Source organism: Numenius arquata, chromosome 1, assembly GCF_964106895.1.
Source record: "Numenius arquata chromosome 1, bNumArq3.hap1.1, whole genome shotgun sequence".
Taxonomy (NCBI): domain Eukaryota; kingdom Metazoa; phylum Chordata; class Aves; order Charadriiformes; family Scolopacidae; genus Numenius; species Numenius arquata.
The window spans coordinates 141,036,562-141,056,267 of NC_133576.1; the positions used below are offsets into that span (position 1 = coordinate 141,036,562).

Consider the following 19,706-nt stretch of genomic DNA (forward strand, 5'->3'; position numbering starts at 1 on the left):
TCCCTCTTCCTTCCCAAAGGCTAAAACCTCCCAGCCCAACACCTACACCCTTAACGGAGGAGTAATTAATATAATTTATAAATTATTAGCCCCGTTTGTGCTCGATTTAACATTAGAGATGCAAAGAGACTGTCCTGGTCTCACCTTCCACCAGTCCCTGCCCTAAAAACTTTGGTTTTACACCCATTTGCTGTGAATTTTCACATTTATTTTCTCCCGGGCGGGAACCGCGGCTCAACCCTTCGGTGCGAGAGGGGACGGGACGGGGGAACCTTCACTTAAAGCACTAAAAATGACATTTTATCTATATATTTTTTTTAGCATTTTTTTTTTTTCTCTCTAGATGTAGATTGTTCAAGGAGGAATTATGCTCATTCTTAGATGAACCAAAAATAATGAAATAAGACCTTGAAGAGCCAAACCCCGGGAGCATCCGGAAGGGCAGCATCCGGAAGGGCCACGTTCCCCAACCCGGTGAGAGAATGACGAGCGTCACCTCATCCCCCAAAACACGCACTAAATGGGGTTTTTTTGGTTGTTTTTTCTTTTGGAACATGATGAAGTTCAACAAGGGCAAGTGCAGGGTGCTGCACCCGGGGAGGAATAACCCCCACGGACCAGGACAGGTTGGGGGTGACCTGCTGGAGAGCAGCTCTGAGGAGAAAGACCTGGGAGTCCTGGTGGACAACAGGATGACCGTGAGGAAGCAACGTGCCCTGGTGGCCAAGAAGGCCAATGGTCTCCCGGGGGGCATCAAGAACATGGCCAGCAGGTGGAGGGAGGTCATCCTCCCCCTCTGCTCTGCCCTGGGGAGGCCACAGCTGGAGCACTGGGACCAGTTCTGGACTCCCCAGTTCCAGAAGGACAGGGAACTGCTGGGGAGAGTCCAGCGGAAGCTGCGAGGATAAGGAGGGGCTGGAGCATCTCTCTGGTGAGGAAAGGCTGAGGGACTTGGGTCTGTTTAGTCTGGAGAAGAGAAGACTGAGGGGGGGATCTGATCAACACCTATAAATACTTAAAGGGTGGGTGTCAGGAGGATGGGGCCAGGCTTTTTCCAGTGGTGCCCAGGGACAGGACAAGAGGGAACGGGCACAAACTTGAGTATAAGAAGTTCCATCTCAACATGAGGAGGAACTTCTTCATTTTGAGGGTGGCAGAGCCCTGGAAGAGGCTGCCCAGAGAGGTGGTGGAGTCTCCGTCTCTGGAGACATTCAAAACCCATCTCAAACCTGCTCTGGGTGACCCTGCTCTGGCCGGGGGTTGGACTAGATGATCTCCAGAGGTCCCTTCCAACCCCAGATCATTCTGTGATTCTGTGATTCTTTTGGTTTTTTAAATCATTACAAGCTGCTCAGCGATTTAACAGATTTTTCCACCCAACCGAAACTTTACGTCCAGGGTCTTCGAGGCCGTCATTAATTTCTCTTTTTTCCCTTCCCTCATTTAACCGTACGCCAGCCCATAAAGCGCCGACCACCGCTCGGATCCCAACCAGCCAAAGGTATTTACCGGCAGGAGTTGGGGTTGTTTTTTTATTATTTTAATTAAATAAACTCCTCTGATCGATGTCTAGGATGTTCATCCACATTTTAATCAAAGAGCCAGAAATTTGGACCGGGGATCTCACCTCCTAAGGAGTTTCCCGGGAGCCTAGAGCTCTATTAGCACCGTGTTGGGTGTTTGAGGAGATCCCTGATGAAGAGCGGGGGCTTTTTTCTCTTTGGGGGTGGGTGTACTGGGGGTGCTCAACGTGAGCCGGCAACGTGCGCTGCCAGCCCAGAAAGCCAACTTCATCCTGGGCTGTATCAAGAGAAGTGTGGCCAGCAGGTCGCGGGAGGTGATTCTACCCCCCTCTACTCTTGTGAGACCCCACCTGGAGCACTGTGTCCAGCTTTGGAGTCCTCAACACAGGAAGGACATGGACCTGTTGGAACGGGTCCAGCGGAGGGCCATGAAGATGATGAGAGGGATGGAGCACCTCCCCTATGGAGACAGGCTGAGAGAGCTGGGGTTGTTCAGCCTGGAGAAGAGAAGGCTCCGGGGAGACCTCACAGCAGCCTCCCAATATCTGAAGGGAGCCTCCAGGAGAGCCGGAGAGGGACTCTTTGTCAGGAGATGGAGTGACAGGACAAGGGGTAACGGTTTTAAATTGGAAGAGGGGAGATTTAGATGAGATATTAGGAGGAAGTTCTTTCCTGTGAGGGTGGTGAGGCACTGGAACAGGTTGCCCAGGGAAGCTGTGGCTGCCCCATCCCTGGAAGTGTTTAAGGCCAGGCTGGATGGGGCTTGGAGCAACCTGCTCTAGTGGAGGTGTCCCTGCCCATGGCAGGGGGGTTGGAACTCGATGATCTTTAAGGTCCCTTCCAACTCTAACCATTCCATGACTCTATGGTTCTATTTTTATAGAATGGTGGAATTATCGAGGTTGGAAGGGACCTTTCAGACCATGGAGCCCAACCATCAACCCAACACTGACAAACCCACCACTGACCCATGTCCCTCAGCACCACCTCTGCCCGCCTTTGAAATCCCTCCAGGGATGGCGACTCCACCACTGCCCTGGGCAGCCTCTGCCAAGGCTTCACAACCCTTTTCGGTGTAAAAAACAGAAAGGAAATTTTACAGATTTTGGGAAAAAATCTTGGGGTGGGGTGGTGGTGGTGTCTATTTTAGGGTTTTAGGGCAGAAAACGTGGCTTCTCCCCCGGGAAGAGATTTTCCTGGTAGATTTTCTAACAGTTAGAGCCTGTGAACAAGCAGGGACGGATCCCGCTCTTCTCCCCATACACTCCCGGCTCCGAGGAGAGCATTCCCTGTGCGGAATGAAGATTCCTTTTGGGAAGAAGCCGCCGTGGCAACTCCGGAGCAGCCCAGGGCTTTGGCCCAGCAGAACATCAGAACCCAGCCGGGAGGAGGACCCCCACTTTCTTAATTTCACCCCCAGCTCCCAAACCTTCAGCGTTGGGAGGAAAAAAGCGGAGGAAAACAAACAAAAAAAAAAAAAGAGTGAAAAAGAGCCCAAAGAAGGCGAGGAGCCTTTTTTCTTCCTCCCATCCCTCCCCTCCCCATCCTCCCTGAAGCCCCCGGACAGATGTGCCTCCTATTCACCCCGGCGGCGGGGTTCTGGGTGACTGCCTCGGTGACACCGCGCTCCCGGTCCAGCCCCAGAGGGCATGTTTGAGTTTGTGCTCAAGCGCCCGGCCGGCTCCTCCCGGCAGCTGGAGGAAGAGGAAACTGGAAACTTGAACTTTTCCCAACAACAAAAGCTTCTGTTCCTCTCTCGGCCACTTCAACGTTTGTCACCCCCCCCTTCCCCAATATGTCACTGTTTAACCGCAGGGGGGATAAAGGGGAGGGGGACGGGACGGGACGACGACACCCTGGGACTTGTCAAGCGCTCGGCACAAGAGGGAAGGAAGAAAAACATCCAAATCCATCAATATCTCCAAACATGAAAGTACAAGCCCCGAGAGAGAGGGCAGGGGAGGGATCTGCCCCCTCGGGAGAAGGCGGCGAGATGCTGGAAAGCCTTTGATCTTACAATCACGGCACGGTTTGGGTTGGGAAGGGACCTTAAGAACATCCAGTTCCATCCAGGGACACCTCCCACCAGACCAGGTTGCTCCAAGCCCCCTCCAACCTGGCCTTGAACCCCTCCAGGGATGGGGCAGCCACAGCTTCTCTGGGCAACCTGGGCCGGGGTCTCAATCCATCTCCCCATCCATCCATCCATCCATCCATCCATCCATCCATCTCCTCATCCATTTCTTCCCCACATCTCATCTCAATCTCCCCTCTTTCAGTCTCAAACCCTTCTCCCTCATCCCATCACTCCCCTCCCTCATCAAGAGTCCATCCCCAGCTTTCCTGGAGACCCTTTAGGGACTGGAAGGGGCTCCAAGGTCTCCCCGGAGCCTTCTCTTCTCCAGGCTGAACCCCCCCAACTCTCTCAGCCCCCCCTCACAGCAGAGGAGGGGGGTGGTCCACCCCTCCCAGCATCTCCCTGGCCTCCTCTGGACTCCAAACAACCCAGCTGGAGGTTGTGGGGTGTAAGAAAGCACTTTGTGTTCCTTTTAAACCTGCTGCCTGACACCTCCCCTGGGTGCTCCTCGGCTCCTGAACTGGGATGGACACGGAGCTCCATCATTCGTGGTGGTGGTGGTGGGGGCTACTTCCACGCTGGCCAACTGCCTCCAACCTGGCCACCGTGTCTCCTCCAAACCCTGAGCTGCTCTATGACCTCATAGAACCATGGAATCATGGAATGGTTTGGGTGGGAAGGGACCTTAAAGCCCATCCAGTTCCATCCAGAGACACCTCCCACCAGACCAGGTTGCTCCAAGCCCCCTCCAACCTGGCCTTGAACCCCCTCCAGGGATGGGCCAGCGTCCCACCTCTCTGGGCAACCTGCTCAGCGTCTCCCTCCCGCAGAAGCTGTCCCGCACTCAGCCCCCGCCGCCGCCAGAGCGAGAAACACCTCCGTTAATTGGAATTAAGCCCTTGATGGCGACCAGACGGACTCCACGCCGCGTCCAGCCGGGAAATGAGTCGGCGTCTGCTTCCAGAGCGAGGGGTTTGGGCAGAACCGAGGGTTTAAAGCTCTTTTGGGAAGAAGGCTGAGATTTTTCTGCCTCCTGCGGCCGGCTGGACGCCCATCGCAAAGAAATTCCTCTTATGACTCACGGGCAAACATCACCGGGAGGATAAAATACACCAAGAAGCAGGGGGGGGAAAAAAAAAAAATAAATAAAAAATAATAAAAATAAAAATAACAAACAAAACAAGGTCGCTACAAGGAGGAGGCGTTAAAGCAAAACGCTCCCGGGAAACCAGGGAGAAACGGAGCAAAAAATCACCGCTTTATTCCCCATTCCGCTGCCCGGGAAAAGGGTGTCCCCCCCAGTGTCCAAGCCCCCCCCCCCCCCCAAGGATATTTCCCAGCCCACGTGAAGAAATTCGGGTTGTATCTGCTCCCAGCGTCACCCCCCCCACACACTCCCCCCCCCCAGGAGCCGAATTAAACCCGATCATCGGTCAAAAAAATTCTACGGAATTCTATGTAACTCGCTCCACGCCTCAGGAGAAAAGATGAAAAGGGGGGGGATTTAAAGGAAAAAAAAAAAACCAAACAACCAACCCACATCTGTTTATCCTTAAAAAAAATATATCCTAAAAAAAAAAAAAACAAACCCCCCAGGTGCCCGTTAACTCCGATAATCACTCCCAGACATGGGGGGGGAACAGTGGAATATAAAGCGTGTAGCGATGGAAATAATTGTAATTATAAGTAATTTCCCATTCCTGCCAAATGGAATTTGGCAAATTCCTGCCCTGCCAGGGCAAAGCCGCGGCTGAAGACGTTTCAGAGCTGTTTAGGCCCAAAAATAAGGGTCTGGCTGGTGGCCAGCGGTGGCCACGCTTCGATAGCCCTTGATGGGGGTCCTACGTTTACCCTACGAAGCAGCTGGGGGGGCGTCCCTCGAGAGCGAGGTCCCGTCCAGGATATTCACAGAACTGCTAATTACGGGGAGAATTCTTTAACGAAGCCGGGAGAGGGGAAGGCTGCCCCCCACCCCCTGGAGAGGACGGAGAGGGAGAGGAGGACAACGTCCAGGAAGAGCACAAAAGAGTTTTTACCGAGAACCGGATTCATCTCCACGGATCCCCTGTGGTCCTGGCACCTTAACTTCCCCCGAAGCTTTTTTAAGGTTAAAAAAAAAAAAATATCTATATATATATAAAAGGTAGATAAGACAAGGAAAAAATTCCTGCTCTGGTCTGGCTGGGAGGATTGTCCAGGTCCTGCTGTGTCACACGTGTCCCAGAGCAGAAAGGGCTGGTGCCCTTCTAGAAGAGAAGACCTTGTTTGATCACAGAGTCACGGAACGGTTTGGGTGGGAAGGGACCTTTAAAGACCATCCAGGTCCCCCCCTCCCTCATCAAGAGTCCCCCCCCCACACACATCTCTCCTGGAGCCCCTTTAGGGACTGGAAGAGGCTCCAAGGTCTCCCCGGAGCCTTCTCTTCTCCAGGCTGAACCCCCCCAACTCTCTCATCAGAGATGGGGACCGAGTTTTTATCGGGGAGGGGAGCCGTAGGAGGAGGGGGAAGGGTTTGACACCGAAAGAGGGGAGATGGAGATGAGATGTGGGGAAGAACTTCTCATTATGAGGGTGGTGAGAGCCTGGCCCAGGTTGCCCCGAGAAGCTGTGGCTGCCCCATCCCTGGAGGGGTTCAAGGCCAGGTTGGAAGAGGCTTGGAGCAACCTGCTCTGGTGGGAGGTGTCCCTGGATGGAACTGGGTGGGCTTTAAGGTCCCTTCCCACCCAGACCATTCCATGACTTTTCTATGAGCTTTGGACTCCTTTGAGGTCTCTCCCATGGCCTGATGTCTTGGTTTAACAGATAAACCGTGAGTTAAATCTTAGTTGTGCTTCACTGCGGAGGGGAAAATGGGGTAGAAGGAGTCAATTCCCATGAAATCCCACCTTGCAGAAGGAACCTCTTGCTTCGATGAGCTTTGCTGCCCACAGAAGACGGGAGAAGAGACAGACCCAGCCCCGAGGTGAGTCAGAGACAGGATGAACGATGCCGGGCTGCATGACCCAAGGGCAGAGATCACCCTTTTGGGGCGATAGAGCCCGATTTAGCTCTTTCTACAACCTAAAAACCAGCCCTGGAGAGAGAAGAGCCAGCAACGGGAGCTGAGATAGAGCCTCCTGCCCCACCACCGTGTCTGGCCGGACCCCTCGGGGAGCAGGAGGGCGCCCTGGGTCACCTCCGGCCCTCGTTAACGAGCAGATTTGGGGCTGCTCTAACGAAGGAGGCCGATAACGACCGTCTGGGATCCGCGCCGCCTTTTCCGTGAGTCACAGCTCTGCCGGAAAACAGGCCGCTCCATCATATTTACCCGGCCAGGAAAGGCTTTGGTGGGTGGCTTATTAAGAAACAAAAGCTGGAACACGGAGAATCAATATTAATAGGGAATAGAAACAGCCGGGGGAGGGAGGCGGCAATTCCTCACGGCTCCGCTTCTTGCTTCCCCCCCCCCCCTCCCAACTCCGGGAGGCTGAGGGAAATTAAACCATCCAGATTAATTAGGTGTTATCTTCTCTGCCGGCTAACGGCGGGAAGGGAAGCGCTGCCCGGTCACGCCGCTCCAAAGGGAACGGTCGAAGAAGTTAAAGCGTTCCTCGATGAAGGATTCAACCTGATTTTGGGTGTTTAAGGTCTGGGTAATGATGGGAAAAGCTCTCTGGGAACCGGGAGGAGATTGAGGGATGAGGAAAGCTGGATCCAGCCTTCAGAGGTGGCTTAGAATCATGGAATCACGGAATGGTGGAGGTTGGGAGGGACCTTTGAAATCATGGAGTCCAACCATCACCCCAACACTGACAAACCCACCACTGACCCATGGCCCTCAGCACCACCTCTGCCCGGCTTTGGAATCCCTCCAGGGATGGTGACTCCACCACTGCCCTGGGCAGCCTCTGCCAAGGCTTCACAACCCTTTCCAGGAAGAAATCGTTCCCAATCTCCATCCTAAACCTCCCCTGGGGCAACTTGAGGCCGTTTCCTCTTGTCCCACGGCCTGTTCCTTGGGAGAAGAGACCGACCCCCCCCTGGCTACACCCTCCTTTCGGGGAGTTGGAGAGAGCGAGAAGGTCTCCCCTCAGCCTCCTTTTCTCCAGGCTGAACACCCCCAGCTCCCTCAGAAGTTCTCCAGATCCTTCTCCTTGTGCTCCAGACCCCTCACCAGCTCCGTTGCCCTTCTCTGGACACGCTCCAGCCCCTCCATGGCTTTTCTTCTATGTGGAAACATCCAAGCTTGGAGAGATGCCGGTGTTGTCCCAGCTTTGGGACAGTGACACGGCTGTCACCAGTCCAAGGTCTGTGTCCCCAACACAAACCCTCTTTTTGGTTCCTTCAGCCCCATTTTCCCCTTTTCCTGGTATTCTTTGGGTTCCCATATGGAAGACCTGGAAGGGCGTAGGACAACTCCTGAAGTTCTGCTCCTCTAACCGTGGCCATCGCCCCCATTTTCTGACCTTCCTGACGTGATTGACTTGAACTAATTAGAGGAATGTGACAATGAGATGCAAATATTCGGAAAAAGGCAGCGAGAAGACCCAGCACTGTAAGATTTGACGAGATGGGGAGGCTGAGATCTTCTGGAAGGGTGACAAGAGAGCCTCCACAAAGCCACCATCTTCTCTGGTTGATGATTCTGGCGCTGCTCCTGCCCTTCCAGCTTCCACCTTCCCTCATTTTAGGAACCAGGCAGTGCTTATCCCTGCTGGCACTCAAACCCTCTACAAGGGCTCTCATTCTCCTCAGTTTTCCACAAGGAAAGCCCCGACCCCACCATCACGAGGGTGATGGAGTCACTCTCCTCCCAGAGAGACCTCTTTGGGGATCAGGGCCACAGAGTTATCCTAAAAACTCTTCATTTCTCTGCTTATCGCACGGCCTCTGCCCCAAATTGACTCCTTCTACCCCATTTTCCCCTCCGCAGTGAAGCACAACTAAGATTTAACTCATGGTTTATCTGTTAAACCAAGACATCAGGCCATGGGAGAGACCTCAAAGGAGTCCAAAGCTCATAGAAAAGTCATGGAATGGTTTGGGTGGGAAGGGACCTTAAAGCCCACCCAGTTCCATCCAGGGACACCTCCCACCAGAGCAGGTTGCTCCAAGCCCCCTCCAACCTGGCCTTGAACCCCTCCAGGGATGGGGCAGCCACAGCTTCTCGGGGCAACCTGGGCCAGGGTCTCAATCCATCCATCCATCTCCTCATCCATCCATCCATTTCTTCCCCACATCTCATCTCCATCTCCCCTCTTTCAGGGTCAAACCCTTCCCCCTCGTCCCATCGCTCCCCTCCCTCATCCAGAGTCCCTCCCCACCTTTCCTGGAGCCCCTTCAGGGATTGGGCTTGCAAAGCACAGGCTGAAGTTGCCCGCAGTAGGGAGAGAGTCACAGAAAGATTTGGGTTGGAAAGGCTTTTAAAAATCATCTATTTCCACCCCCCTGCCAAGGGCAGAGACACCTCCCACTGGATTTTCTGACCCGGCAGCGAAGGCACAGCTGGGCCGGGAGCTCTGGCAGCTCCTCGGGGAGAAGAAGTGGAAGGAAAAAGCACAAAAAAACCCCAAAACCCAGGGAGAAGCCGTGGACGTGCAAGGGGGTAAAGCCCTTCCCCGAATGGACACAGAGCATCCCTGTGCCCGACCAGGCTCACAAATCACCCCAGACATCCCCGACCAGCAGCTTCCTGCAATTACAAGCAGCAGAACACCATGTGCCAATTAACCGCACGCCAATATCCTCTTCGGCCCTTGATTTAGGCCAGATCTCAGCCCCCCCGGGGGGTGCAGCGGGGCCTGGCTGCTTCCTTATGACATCCCTGGGGATTGGGAAGGAGCATCCCTGGGGCTGGAAAGGAGCATCCCTGGGGATTGGGAAGAAGCATCCCCGGGGACAGGGAAGGAGCATCCCGGAGGACTGGGAAAGAGCATCCCCAGGAAGGGAAAGCGCATCCCCGGGGATGGGAAGGAGCATCCCGGAGGATTGGGAAGATGTATCCCCAGGAAGGGAAAGTGCATCCCTGGGGATGGGAAGGAGCACCCCTGGTGATGGGAAGGAGCATCCCAGAGGATTGGGAAGGAGCATCCCCAGGAAGGGAAGGAGCATCCCTGGGGACTGGGAAGGAGCATCCTTGGGGACTGGGAAGGAGCATCCCCTGGGGACTGGGAAGGAGCATCCTTGGGGATTGGGAAGAAGCATCCCCAGGGACAGGGAAGGAGCATCCCCAGGAAGGGAAAGCGCATCCCTGGGGATGGGAAGGAGCACCCCTGGTGATGGGAAGGAGCATCCCAGGGGACTGGGAAGAAGCATCCCCGGGGACAGGGAAGGAGCATCCCGGAGGACTGGGAAGGAGCATCCCCAGGAAGGGAAAGCACATCCCTGGTGATGGGAAGGAGCACCCCTGGTGATGGGAAGGAGCATCCTTGGGGATTGAGAAGAAGCATCCCCGGGGACAGGGAAGGAGCATCCCCAGGAAGGGAAAGTGCATCCCTGGGGACTGGGAAGGAGCATCCTTGGGGACTGGGAAGGAGCATCCCCGGGGACAGGGAAGGAGCATCCCCAGGAAGGGAAAGTGCATCCCTGGGGATGGGAAGGAGCACCCCTGGTGATGGGAAGGAGCATCCCCAGGAAGGGAAAGTGCATCCCTGGGGACTGAGAAGGAGCATCCTTGGGGATTGGGAAGAAGCATCCCCAGGGACAGGGAAGGAGCATCCCGGAGGGCTGGGAAGGAGCATCCCCAGGAAGGAAAAGCACATCCCTGGTGATGGGAAGGAGCACCCCTGGGGATGGGAAGGAGCATCCTTGGGGATTGGGAAGAAGCATCCCCGGGGACAGGGAAGGAGCATCCCCAGGAAGGGAAAGCGCATCCTCGGAGATGGGAAGGAGCATCCCTGGGAATGGGAAGGAGCATCCCTGGGGACTGGGAAGGAGCATCCTTGGGGACTGGGAAGAAGTATCCCCTGGGGACTGGGAAGGAGCATCCTTAGGGATTGGGAAGAAGCATCCCCAGGGACAGGGAAGGAGCATCCCCAGGAAGGGAAAGCGCATCCTCGGAGATGGGAAGGAGCATCCCTGGGAATGGGAAGGAGCATCCCTGGGGACTGGGAAGAAGTATCCCCTGGAGACTGGGAAGGAGCATCCTTAGGGATTGGGAAGAAGCATCCCCAGGGACAGGGAAGGAGCATCCCCTGGTGATGGGAAGGAGCATCCTTAGGGATTGGGAAGAAGCATCCCCAGGGACAGGGAAGGAGACAGGTCCTGAGGACCAGGAAAAGCATCCTGGTGCTGGGAAGGAGCATCCCTAGGGGATGGGAAGGAGCATCCCCGGGGGATGGGAGGGCTCCTTTCCCCTACCACAGAGGGGAGATCTCCCCCGGAGAGACACACAGGGCAGCAGCACCGGCTGCTCCCATCCTTTGCGATCTGCTGGGCTCCCAAAAAGAAATCTGAATTCCGTACCGGTTGAGGGCAGCGCTTGGGAGCCCTCATCACCAGTGGGTTACTGGGAGAAACGAGGGGGGGACGGCCGAGCTCTGGTTCTCAGACGCTTCTCTTCCCCGCTGTCTTCTCAGGAGGTTTGTTTTCCGCCCCCCCTCCCCACAGCTCCAGACGAAGTCCCAGACCTCCTTCGTTAACGCAGCACCCGCATTAACCCCTCCAGCCAACCCAAATCCTTCCCCGGAAGCGAGAGCCGCAGCGGGAATGGGTGGGAAGAAGGGAAAAAGAGCCCCTCGGGGACCACTCACACGTCGGGCCTGAGAAAAAAACGCTTGTTTTTAACACCCCGTTTAGAATTAAGAGGGAATCGAGAGGTGCTAAACAGCTCCCCCACGACGACACGGCCCCCACGGAGGAAGGCAAGGCCAACAGCAACAAGAACCTTGCTGCTGGAGGGACGTCGTCTTTGGGACAGGAACACAGGGACGGCTCTGGAGATGCCGGAGTCCCCAAGGGGCACGTGCTTGGTCACCCCCCCAACAGGTCAGGCAGAGCTGAGCTCTCTCTTTTGTGGCAGGGGTTGGGCAGGGATCTCTGGAGATCCCCCCCCACCCAAAGTCCCACCCCCCGCCAGAGCAGGGTCACCCAGAGCAGGTTGGAGATGGGGTTGGAATGTCTCCAGAGAAGGAGACTCCACAACCTCTCTGAGCAGCCTCTTCCAGGAAAGTTTTCCTTATTTTCTCCATTCCGGTTTGTGCCTGTTGCCCCTCGTCCTGTCCCCGGCCACCACCGGGAAGAGTCTGGCCCCATCCTCTTGCCCCCCCACCCTTTAGCTCTTGCTCAGCATCCATGAGGTCCCCTCTCAGTCTGCTCTTCTCCAGCTGAACAGCCCCAAGTCCCTCAGCCTTTCCTCAGCAGAGAGATGCTCCAGTCCCTCACCATCCTCGCAGCCTCCGCTGGACTCTCTCCAGCAGTTCCCTGTCCTTCTGGAACTGGGGAGCCCAGAACTGGTCCCAGTGCTCCAGCTGTGGCCTGTCCAGTGCAGAGCAGAGGGGGAGGATGACCTCCCTCCACCTGCTGGCCACGCTCTTTGTCCTCCCCCAGCCCAGGGACCTGCCACCCACCTTCCAACTCACGGGGAACTGCTCTCACCATCCCTTCCGTCACCTCCCCGACAGGGAGGTGAGCCCCCCCACCAGGAGCCGTGCCTCGGGGTGTCAACCCAAAGACGCAGACGTGCGGGTGACGGGGACAAGGCCACCCCTTCCCCGAGTACAATTCCCGCCTTCCCAACCCAGCCTGCTCACCGGTTGACTTCCGAAACGTTGTTGATCCTCGCGGCTTCCAGCAGAGCATCTTCTGGAAACAGAGACGGAAAACAAAGCGATTTAGCAGGGAGACACAACACCCCGGAGGTGACAAAGGCCACCACCGAGAAGGCAGGGCCTGGGCTTAGGGCTCGTATCAAACCCCGTAGGTCAGGAATGATCTGTACGAGTCCCTTTCTCCCCCTCTCCTGGCCCAAACGCGGCTCGAAAAGCAGCTCCCGGAGTGTCACATCCCTTGGCAACGTTTCTGGGGACACAGCCAGGGATAGGAAACGGTCCTCGCTGGGAAACCAGTCCCTCCCAGTCCTCCAGAGATCACCCAGGTCTGCAGCAAACTACCTTTTCTTACACCTGCTGGTCTCTGACTGGGAAAGTGCCACTGGAAAAAGGCTGGAGAGGAGGGGACGGGTCCTGCTGGGTCACCTGGGCTTGGGGACAAGCTGGCAGTGGCACCAGGAAGGGACCAACTGCGTCCACAACTGGAGAAAGGACGAGTTTTCCTGTGTTTTCAAGGCAAACCCTGTGAACGGCGAGTTCTGGGGTGCGGGAGGCACCACGGGCAGCTGGCACCGTCACCCCAGGTGGTGACAACCCCCGGCCAGAGGCTTCCAGACACCACCAAAAGGCCAGCGAGCTCCTACCGTGGGCTCAGAATGACCCCTCCTGGCTAGTGAGGGGAAGGACAGCACCCCAGTTCTGCTGGAGCAAGGGTTGGTCAAAACCAGTGCGGCCAGTAAAGCTGTACTGGGGCATCCGGGGACAATTTGGGGACAAATCTCCCCAATTCTTACCACCTTCAGGGGCTTCCTGCTCTTTACCCGACATTTTGTGCCTCTTTTCTCCAAATCATTGTGCCCAAATCATTCCTTCTGCCTGGTGTCCTCGTCCTGCCTTCCCGGAGAGATGTCCCAGCGGCCAGGTCTCTGTCCCCTGTCCCCATCCCCTGCTCTGGGGTCCCTTTCTTGGGGTTCGTGATGTCTCGAGGACAATTCACCAGGCTGAAGGTGGCAGAGGGGACCAGGGGATCGTTTGTGCGTGTCCCCCGGGGGATGCCAGCTGCTCGCTGGCCCCAGAGCCACAGCCACGGGCCACGTGGCCTGAGACACGGAGTGAACCCCAAGCAGTTGGGGCCAAACCATCGTTGGTGTTGGAGTTAGCGAGGGTTTGGCCACCACAGCCTGGACTCGGGGCCAGCACAGTGTCCTCCTCCCAGTCACAGACTGGTTTGGGTGGGAAGGGACCTTAAAGACCATCCAGTTCCATCCAGGGACACCTCCCACCAGAGCAGGTTGCTCCAAGCCCCCGTCCAAGCTGGCCTTGAACCCCTCCAGGGATGGGGCAGCCACAGCTTCTCTGGGCAACCTGGGCCGGGGTCTCAATCCATCTCCCCATCCATCCATTAATCCATCCATCCATCCATCCATCCATCCATCCATCCATCCATCCATCTCCTCATCCATTTCTTCCCCACATCTCATCTCAATCTCCCCTCTTTCAGTCTCAAACCCTTCTCCCTCATCCCATCACTCCCCTCCCTCATCCAGAGTCCATCCCCAGCTTTCCTGGAGACCCTTTAGGGACTGGAAGGGGCTCCAAGGTCTCCCCGGAGCCTTCTCTTCTCCAGGCTGAACCCCCCCCAACTCTCTCAGCCCCCCCTCACAGCAGAGGGGGGGGGTGGTCCACCCCTCCCAGCATCTCCCTGGCCTCCTCTGGACTCCAAACAACCCAGCTGGAGGTTGTGGGGTGTAAGAAAGCACTTTGTGTTCCTTTTAAACCTGCTGCCTGACACCTCCCCTGGGTGCTCCTCGGCTCCTGAGCTGGGATGGACACGGAGCTCCATCATTCGTGGTGGTGGTGGGGGCTACTTCCACGCTGGCCAACTGCCTCCAACCTGGCCACCGTGTCTCCTCCAAACCCTGAGCTGCTCGGCTGCTCATAGAATCATGGAATCATGGAATGGTTTGGGTGGGAAGGGACCTTAAAGCCCATCCAGTTCCATCCAGGGACACCTCCCACCAGAGCAGGTTGCTCCAAGCCCCCTCCAACCTGGCCTTGAACCCCTCCAGGGATGGGGCAGCCACAGCTTCTCTGGGCAACCTGGGCCAGGCTCTCACCACCCTCACAGCAAAGAACTTCTTCCCCACATCTCATCTCAATCTCCCCTCTTTCAGTGTCAAACCCTTCCCCCTCCTCCTAGGGCTCCCCTCCCTCATCAAGAGTCCCTCCCCAGCTTTCCTGGAGACCCTTCAGGGACTGGAAGGGGCTCCAAGGTCTATAATTACACCAGACTCGTCCTAAGGATGATGAAACCTCCTGGTAACCCCCCCTCCCCGGGCAGCCGGGAACAGCAGGTTGTGAGTCACTCCCAGGGAAACGGAGCTCTGGACGTGCCTGTAACCACGGCCTCACGTCTCTGCTCCGACACCATTTTGCCCAGTAACACCATCGTGGCCACTCCATCTCCTCTCCCGAGGCAGGGACGCCGGGGTGACACCAAAGCCAAGGGTAGGGCTGTACCCCGGGTACCCCCAAACACAGAATTCATCCGAGAAGGGCGCAAACCACCGGCGAGACGTCACCCCCCCACAAAAGGCAGGAGAGTCACCCCAACGCTGGGACAGTCCCAGTCGGCTCCGATGCACGCGTCAGCCTTTCTTCTAACGCTGTGGCAACAAGGGCTTGTGGCCACCCGACTGCTTCCTTCCCACGGCCGGGGAGGGGGGTGGGGGACATAAACCACCCCGTGAGAAACCCTGGGCTGATCGGGGGGAGTCGCTCAAGCCCTTCCCAGCTCCCAAACTTCCCCGTTGGCTCCAAATATCCTACGCTCGAAGTGGGGAGAGACGGCCCTGAGGAGAATCCCAGAATCAATCCCAGCCTGGCAGGGACCTCTGAAGACACCCCCACCCCCACCCCCCAAGTCCCACCCCCCGCCAGAGCAGGGTCACCCAGAGCAGGTTGGAGATGGGGTTGGAATGTCTCCAGAGAAGGAGACTCCACAACCTCTCTGAGCAGCCTCTTCCAGGAAAGTTTTCCTTATTTTCTCCATCCCGGTTTGTGCCCGTTGCCCCTCGTCCTGTTCCCGGCCACCACTGGGAAGAGTCTGGCCCCATCCTCTTGCCCCCCCACCCTTTAGCTCTTGCTCAGCATCCATGAGATCCCCTCTCAGTCTGCCCTTTTCCAGCTGAACAGCCCCAGGTCCCTCAGCCTTTCCTCAGCAGAGAGATGCTCCAGTCCCTCATCATCCTCGCAGCCTCCGCTGTACCCTCTCCAGCAGTTCCCTGTCCTTCTGGAACTGGGGAGCCCAGAACTGGTCCCAGTGCTCCAGCTGTGGCCTGTCCAGTGCAGAGCAGAGGGGGAGGATGACCTCCCTCCACCTGCTGGCCAGGTTCTTCTTGATGCCCCCCAGGAGACCATTGGCCACCTTGGCCACCAGGGCACACTGGGCCCTTCCCATCTCCCGAACCTCTCTGCTTGCCCAAAATATCCTCTGGTGAAAGCAGGGGAGTGGGGAGAACATCACCTCGAGGGCTCCAACCCCCCCCCGGGATGGACTCCTCACCCACCATGAGCTCCTCTCCCAGTACCAAACCCGCCCACCCCCCAAAAAGGGACTGGGGTGTCTCTGACAAGAGCGATGGCTCTTTTATCTTGGTGGCAAACGCCAGGATCCTTATCTCCACTCTATAGAAGAGTCTGGGTGTCCACCACAGACCAGCAATCCACTGGGCGAGGGGAAAAGGAAGACTAACCCATCCCCCGGAGGCTTGTCCCCTATGAGGGACCCCCACGCACCCCCTCCCCGAGGGACACAGGGTCCCCACCGAGCCCCCCTGGAGCCCCCCCCAGGCGATAGTCACCCTTGGAGAGGTGGTCCCTGAGGTAGCAGTAGGCCAGGGCGACGAGGAGGGTGGGCACCGCAGGTCCCGGGGGGCAGCTCCCGGCTCCGCTCCGACGCCCGCCAGGGTCTCCTCCGTGACGACAGCCCCTCTCGGCACCCATGGGTGACGGCTCTCCGTGGGACGATGGCCCCGGTGTGGGGCAGCCCGAGCCAGCCAGGCCAGGGGTGGGGGGCCGGGAGGGCCGCAGTGGGGCCAGGCCTGGGAACTGTAGCCTGGCACCCTCCGCTGGGGGGGTCCCCTTTGGGCCTAGACCCATATCTATGGGGGAACCCCCCATATGTATAGGGGAGCCACCCAGGCCCAGCCCCATTGCTAGGGGGGTGCCTCGGGGGACCTGCCCCATTGTTGGGGGGCAGTTCTCAGGGCCTGGCCCCGTATCTATGGGGGGACCCCCCGGGGCTGGCCCCATTGCTAATGGGGAGCCCCCCAGGGCCTGCCCCGTGGCTAGGGGGAGGCCTTTGGGGTCCGGACCCACTGCTAGGGGGGAGCCCCCAAGGGCCAGCCTCATATCTATGGGGGAACCCCCCGGGCCCGGCCCCGTTGCTAGAGGGGAGCCCCGGGGCTGCAGCCCCATCGCTAAGGGGGATCCCCCCGGGCCCGGCCCCACTCCTAGGGGTAAGCCTCGGGGGTCCGGACCCAGTGCTAGCGGGGATCCCCCCCGGCCCCCTTAACGGGTGTCCCCCCCCCGGGCCCGGCCCCGTTACCGGGGGTCTCCCCCCGGCCCCCCGCCATGTCAGCCCGGCGCTGGGCGCAGGCTCGCGGCGCCCCCTTGCGGCCAAACCCGGCAGCAGCCGCGGCCCGGCGGTCCCGGCCCCCTCAGCCGACACCGGAACCCCGTAAGCCGCCCGCGACGGCGGCGACAGCCATGGCCGCGCCCGGAGGAGCCTCGCCAGCCCCGGCGGCGGCGGTCGGGAGGCCAGGGAGGTCAGCATCGTCCCCTCGCTCGCCGCGCTCCGCCGCCCCAACCTTCCTCCCCCCCCCCGCTACTACACACGCCGCTCAGACCGGCGAACCAAGATGGCGGCCGCCGGCCGCTGCGCAAGGCCTGCTGGGAGTTGTAGTCCCCCGCCGCCCCTTCCACCGCCCTGCAGAGCCCGCTCTGGACTACAACCCCCAGGGCGCGTCGCGGCGCGGGCCGCCATCCCGCCCGGGGCATGCCGGGAAGAGGCGCCGGTTCCTGTCCCGGCATGGCGGGGTTGGGGGGGGGGGAGTGTAGTGAGGAGGAACGCGGGTTCGAGACCCGGTCCCGGCTCACAGGCCGGGGCACACGCGTGTGCACACACGTGTTCACACACACACGTGCACGCACACACATTGCACCCGCACACATGTGCACCCGCACACACGCAGGCACGCAGAGTGCACACACGCGGGCACGCACACACACGCACGCGTGGACTCACACACATGCTCTTGCACACACGTATACACACGTGCACACACACATACACGCACACACATACACGCGTGCACGCGTGCACTCGTGCACGCACACACAGGGACGAGCCTGCACACATGCACAGCAGACACATGCACTCGCAAACCTGCCTGCACACCCAAAAGAGCACGCGTGTGCACGCGCACACACACACGCCCTCGCACATGCATGCACACGTAAGGGCGCACACACACGTGCACACGTGAGCATTTGTGCACGATTGAGTGCACAGGGAACCCATACACACCTGCGTCCACACACGTGCCCTCGTGCACACGCACACTCTCACGTGTGCACAAACCCAGGTGCAGCCGTGCACACGCGTGCACACACGTGTGGATGTCACCAGCCGGGGGGTTTGCACGCCCCAAAGGGGTCGGTGCTGCTGGTGTGGGCTTGTGTGCGTGTGATTGCACATGTGTGTGCGTGTATCGGTGTGTGCACATACGTGTGCGTGCATTTGTGTGACTCACGTGTGTGCATGCACGTACGTGCCTGTGAGTGCGTGTGCACACCTGCGTGCACGAGTACACGTGTGTGTGCACATCTGTGTGCAGGCATGTGTGAGTGCACATGTGTATGCAGGCATGTGTGTCAATCAAGTGTGCACAAACATACGTGCCTGTGAGTGCATGAGCACACCTGTGTGTACGAGTACACGTGTGTGCATGTGTGTATGTGTGTGCATGCCTGTGTGTGCAGGTACACGTGTGTGCACGCATGTATGTGTGTGCACACGTGTGTGTGCATGCCTGTGTGTACGAGTACACGTGTGTGCATGCGTGTATGTGTGTGCATGCATGTGTGTGTACACGTGTGTTGCATGCACATATGTGCCTGTGAGTGTATGTGCGCACCTGTGTGTACAAGTACACGTGTGTGCATGCGTGTATGTGTGTGCATGCATGTGTATGTACATGTCTGTGTGTACGTGTACATGTGTGTGCATGCATGTATGCATCTGTGAGTGCATGTGCATGCTTGTGTGTATGAGTACACGTGTGTGCATGCATGTATGCGTGTGCATGCCTGTGTGTACAAGTACATATGTGTGCATGCATGTATGTGCCTGTGTGTGTGCACGCCTGTGTGTACGAGAACATGTGTGCATGTGCCTGCGAGTGTGTACACACCTGTGTGTACGAGTACACGTGTGTGCACGCATGTGTCTGTGAGTGCGTGTGCACACCTGTGTGTACGAGTACATGTGTGTGCATGCATGTGTGTGCACGCATGTGTGGGCATGCCTGTGCATATAAGTACACGTATGCGCATGCGTGTATGTGCCTGTGAGTGTGCATGTCTGTGTGTACGAGTACACGTGTGTGCACGCACGTGTCTGTGAGTGCGTGTGCACACCTGTGTGTACGGGTACATGTGTGTGCATGCGTGTACGTGTGTGCACACATGTGTGTGTGCATGTCTGTGTGTACGAGTACACGTCTGCACGCATGTATGTGCCTCTGAGTGTGTGTGCACGTCTGTGTGTACGAGTACACGTGTGTACATGCGTGTGCGTGTCCCCCCCCCGGTCAATCCCGCCCCGCTCCGGTTCCCAGCCCCTGGCTCATGGATAGCCCGGCCCCCCGGGAACTCGCCCTGTGTCCCCCCCCCTTCTCCATCCCCCCCCCTCGGCCCCCCCCTGCACCCACGGCTCCCGGAGGGGGGGATGCGCCGGGGGATTTGGGGAGGGGGGGGGGAATGGGGGTTATTGGTGCCGGGGGGGGGTGGGGTGGGGGGAGCTGTGCAAATGGGAATGGGTACATGCCTTTGTATTTTTAAATTACATAGGTTTAAATCTTGCCTTAAATCACAAAGAGGTATATTATTTCTAAGCTCACCATTCAGAGCTGGAGCTCACGCTTCATAATAATAACTGAAAGGGGAAGAAGCAAAAACCAGGAAACACCGAGATCTCGTATCTTTAAGCTAACGGAACTGACTGTCAGGCCTGAAGAGCAGAGTTCTTTATAAGAAACAACCAAACAGAATGGCATTGTTACCTTTTCTTTGTTA

The 19,706-nt window shown here is 57.7% G+C and overlaps 1 protein-coding gene across 1 annotated transcript in view; it reads right to left on the reverse strand.

Moving 5' to 3' along the window:
• CLPB (ClpB family mitochondrial disaggregase) overlaps positions 1–17,184 on the reverse strand; it is a 94,081-nt gene extending 76,897 nt beyond the window's left edge. Inside the window, 3 exon segments of the mRNA XM_074152671.1 lie at positions 12,330–12,381; positions 16,211–16,910; positions 16,912–17,184. Coding sequence (XP_074008772.1) covers positions 12,330–12,381; positions 16,211–16,910; positions 16,912–17,184 — 1,025 coding nt within the window.
• Positions 17,185–19,706: the final 2,522 nt, after the last annotated feature.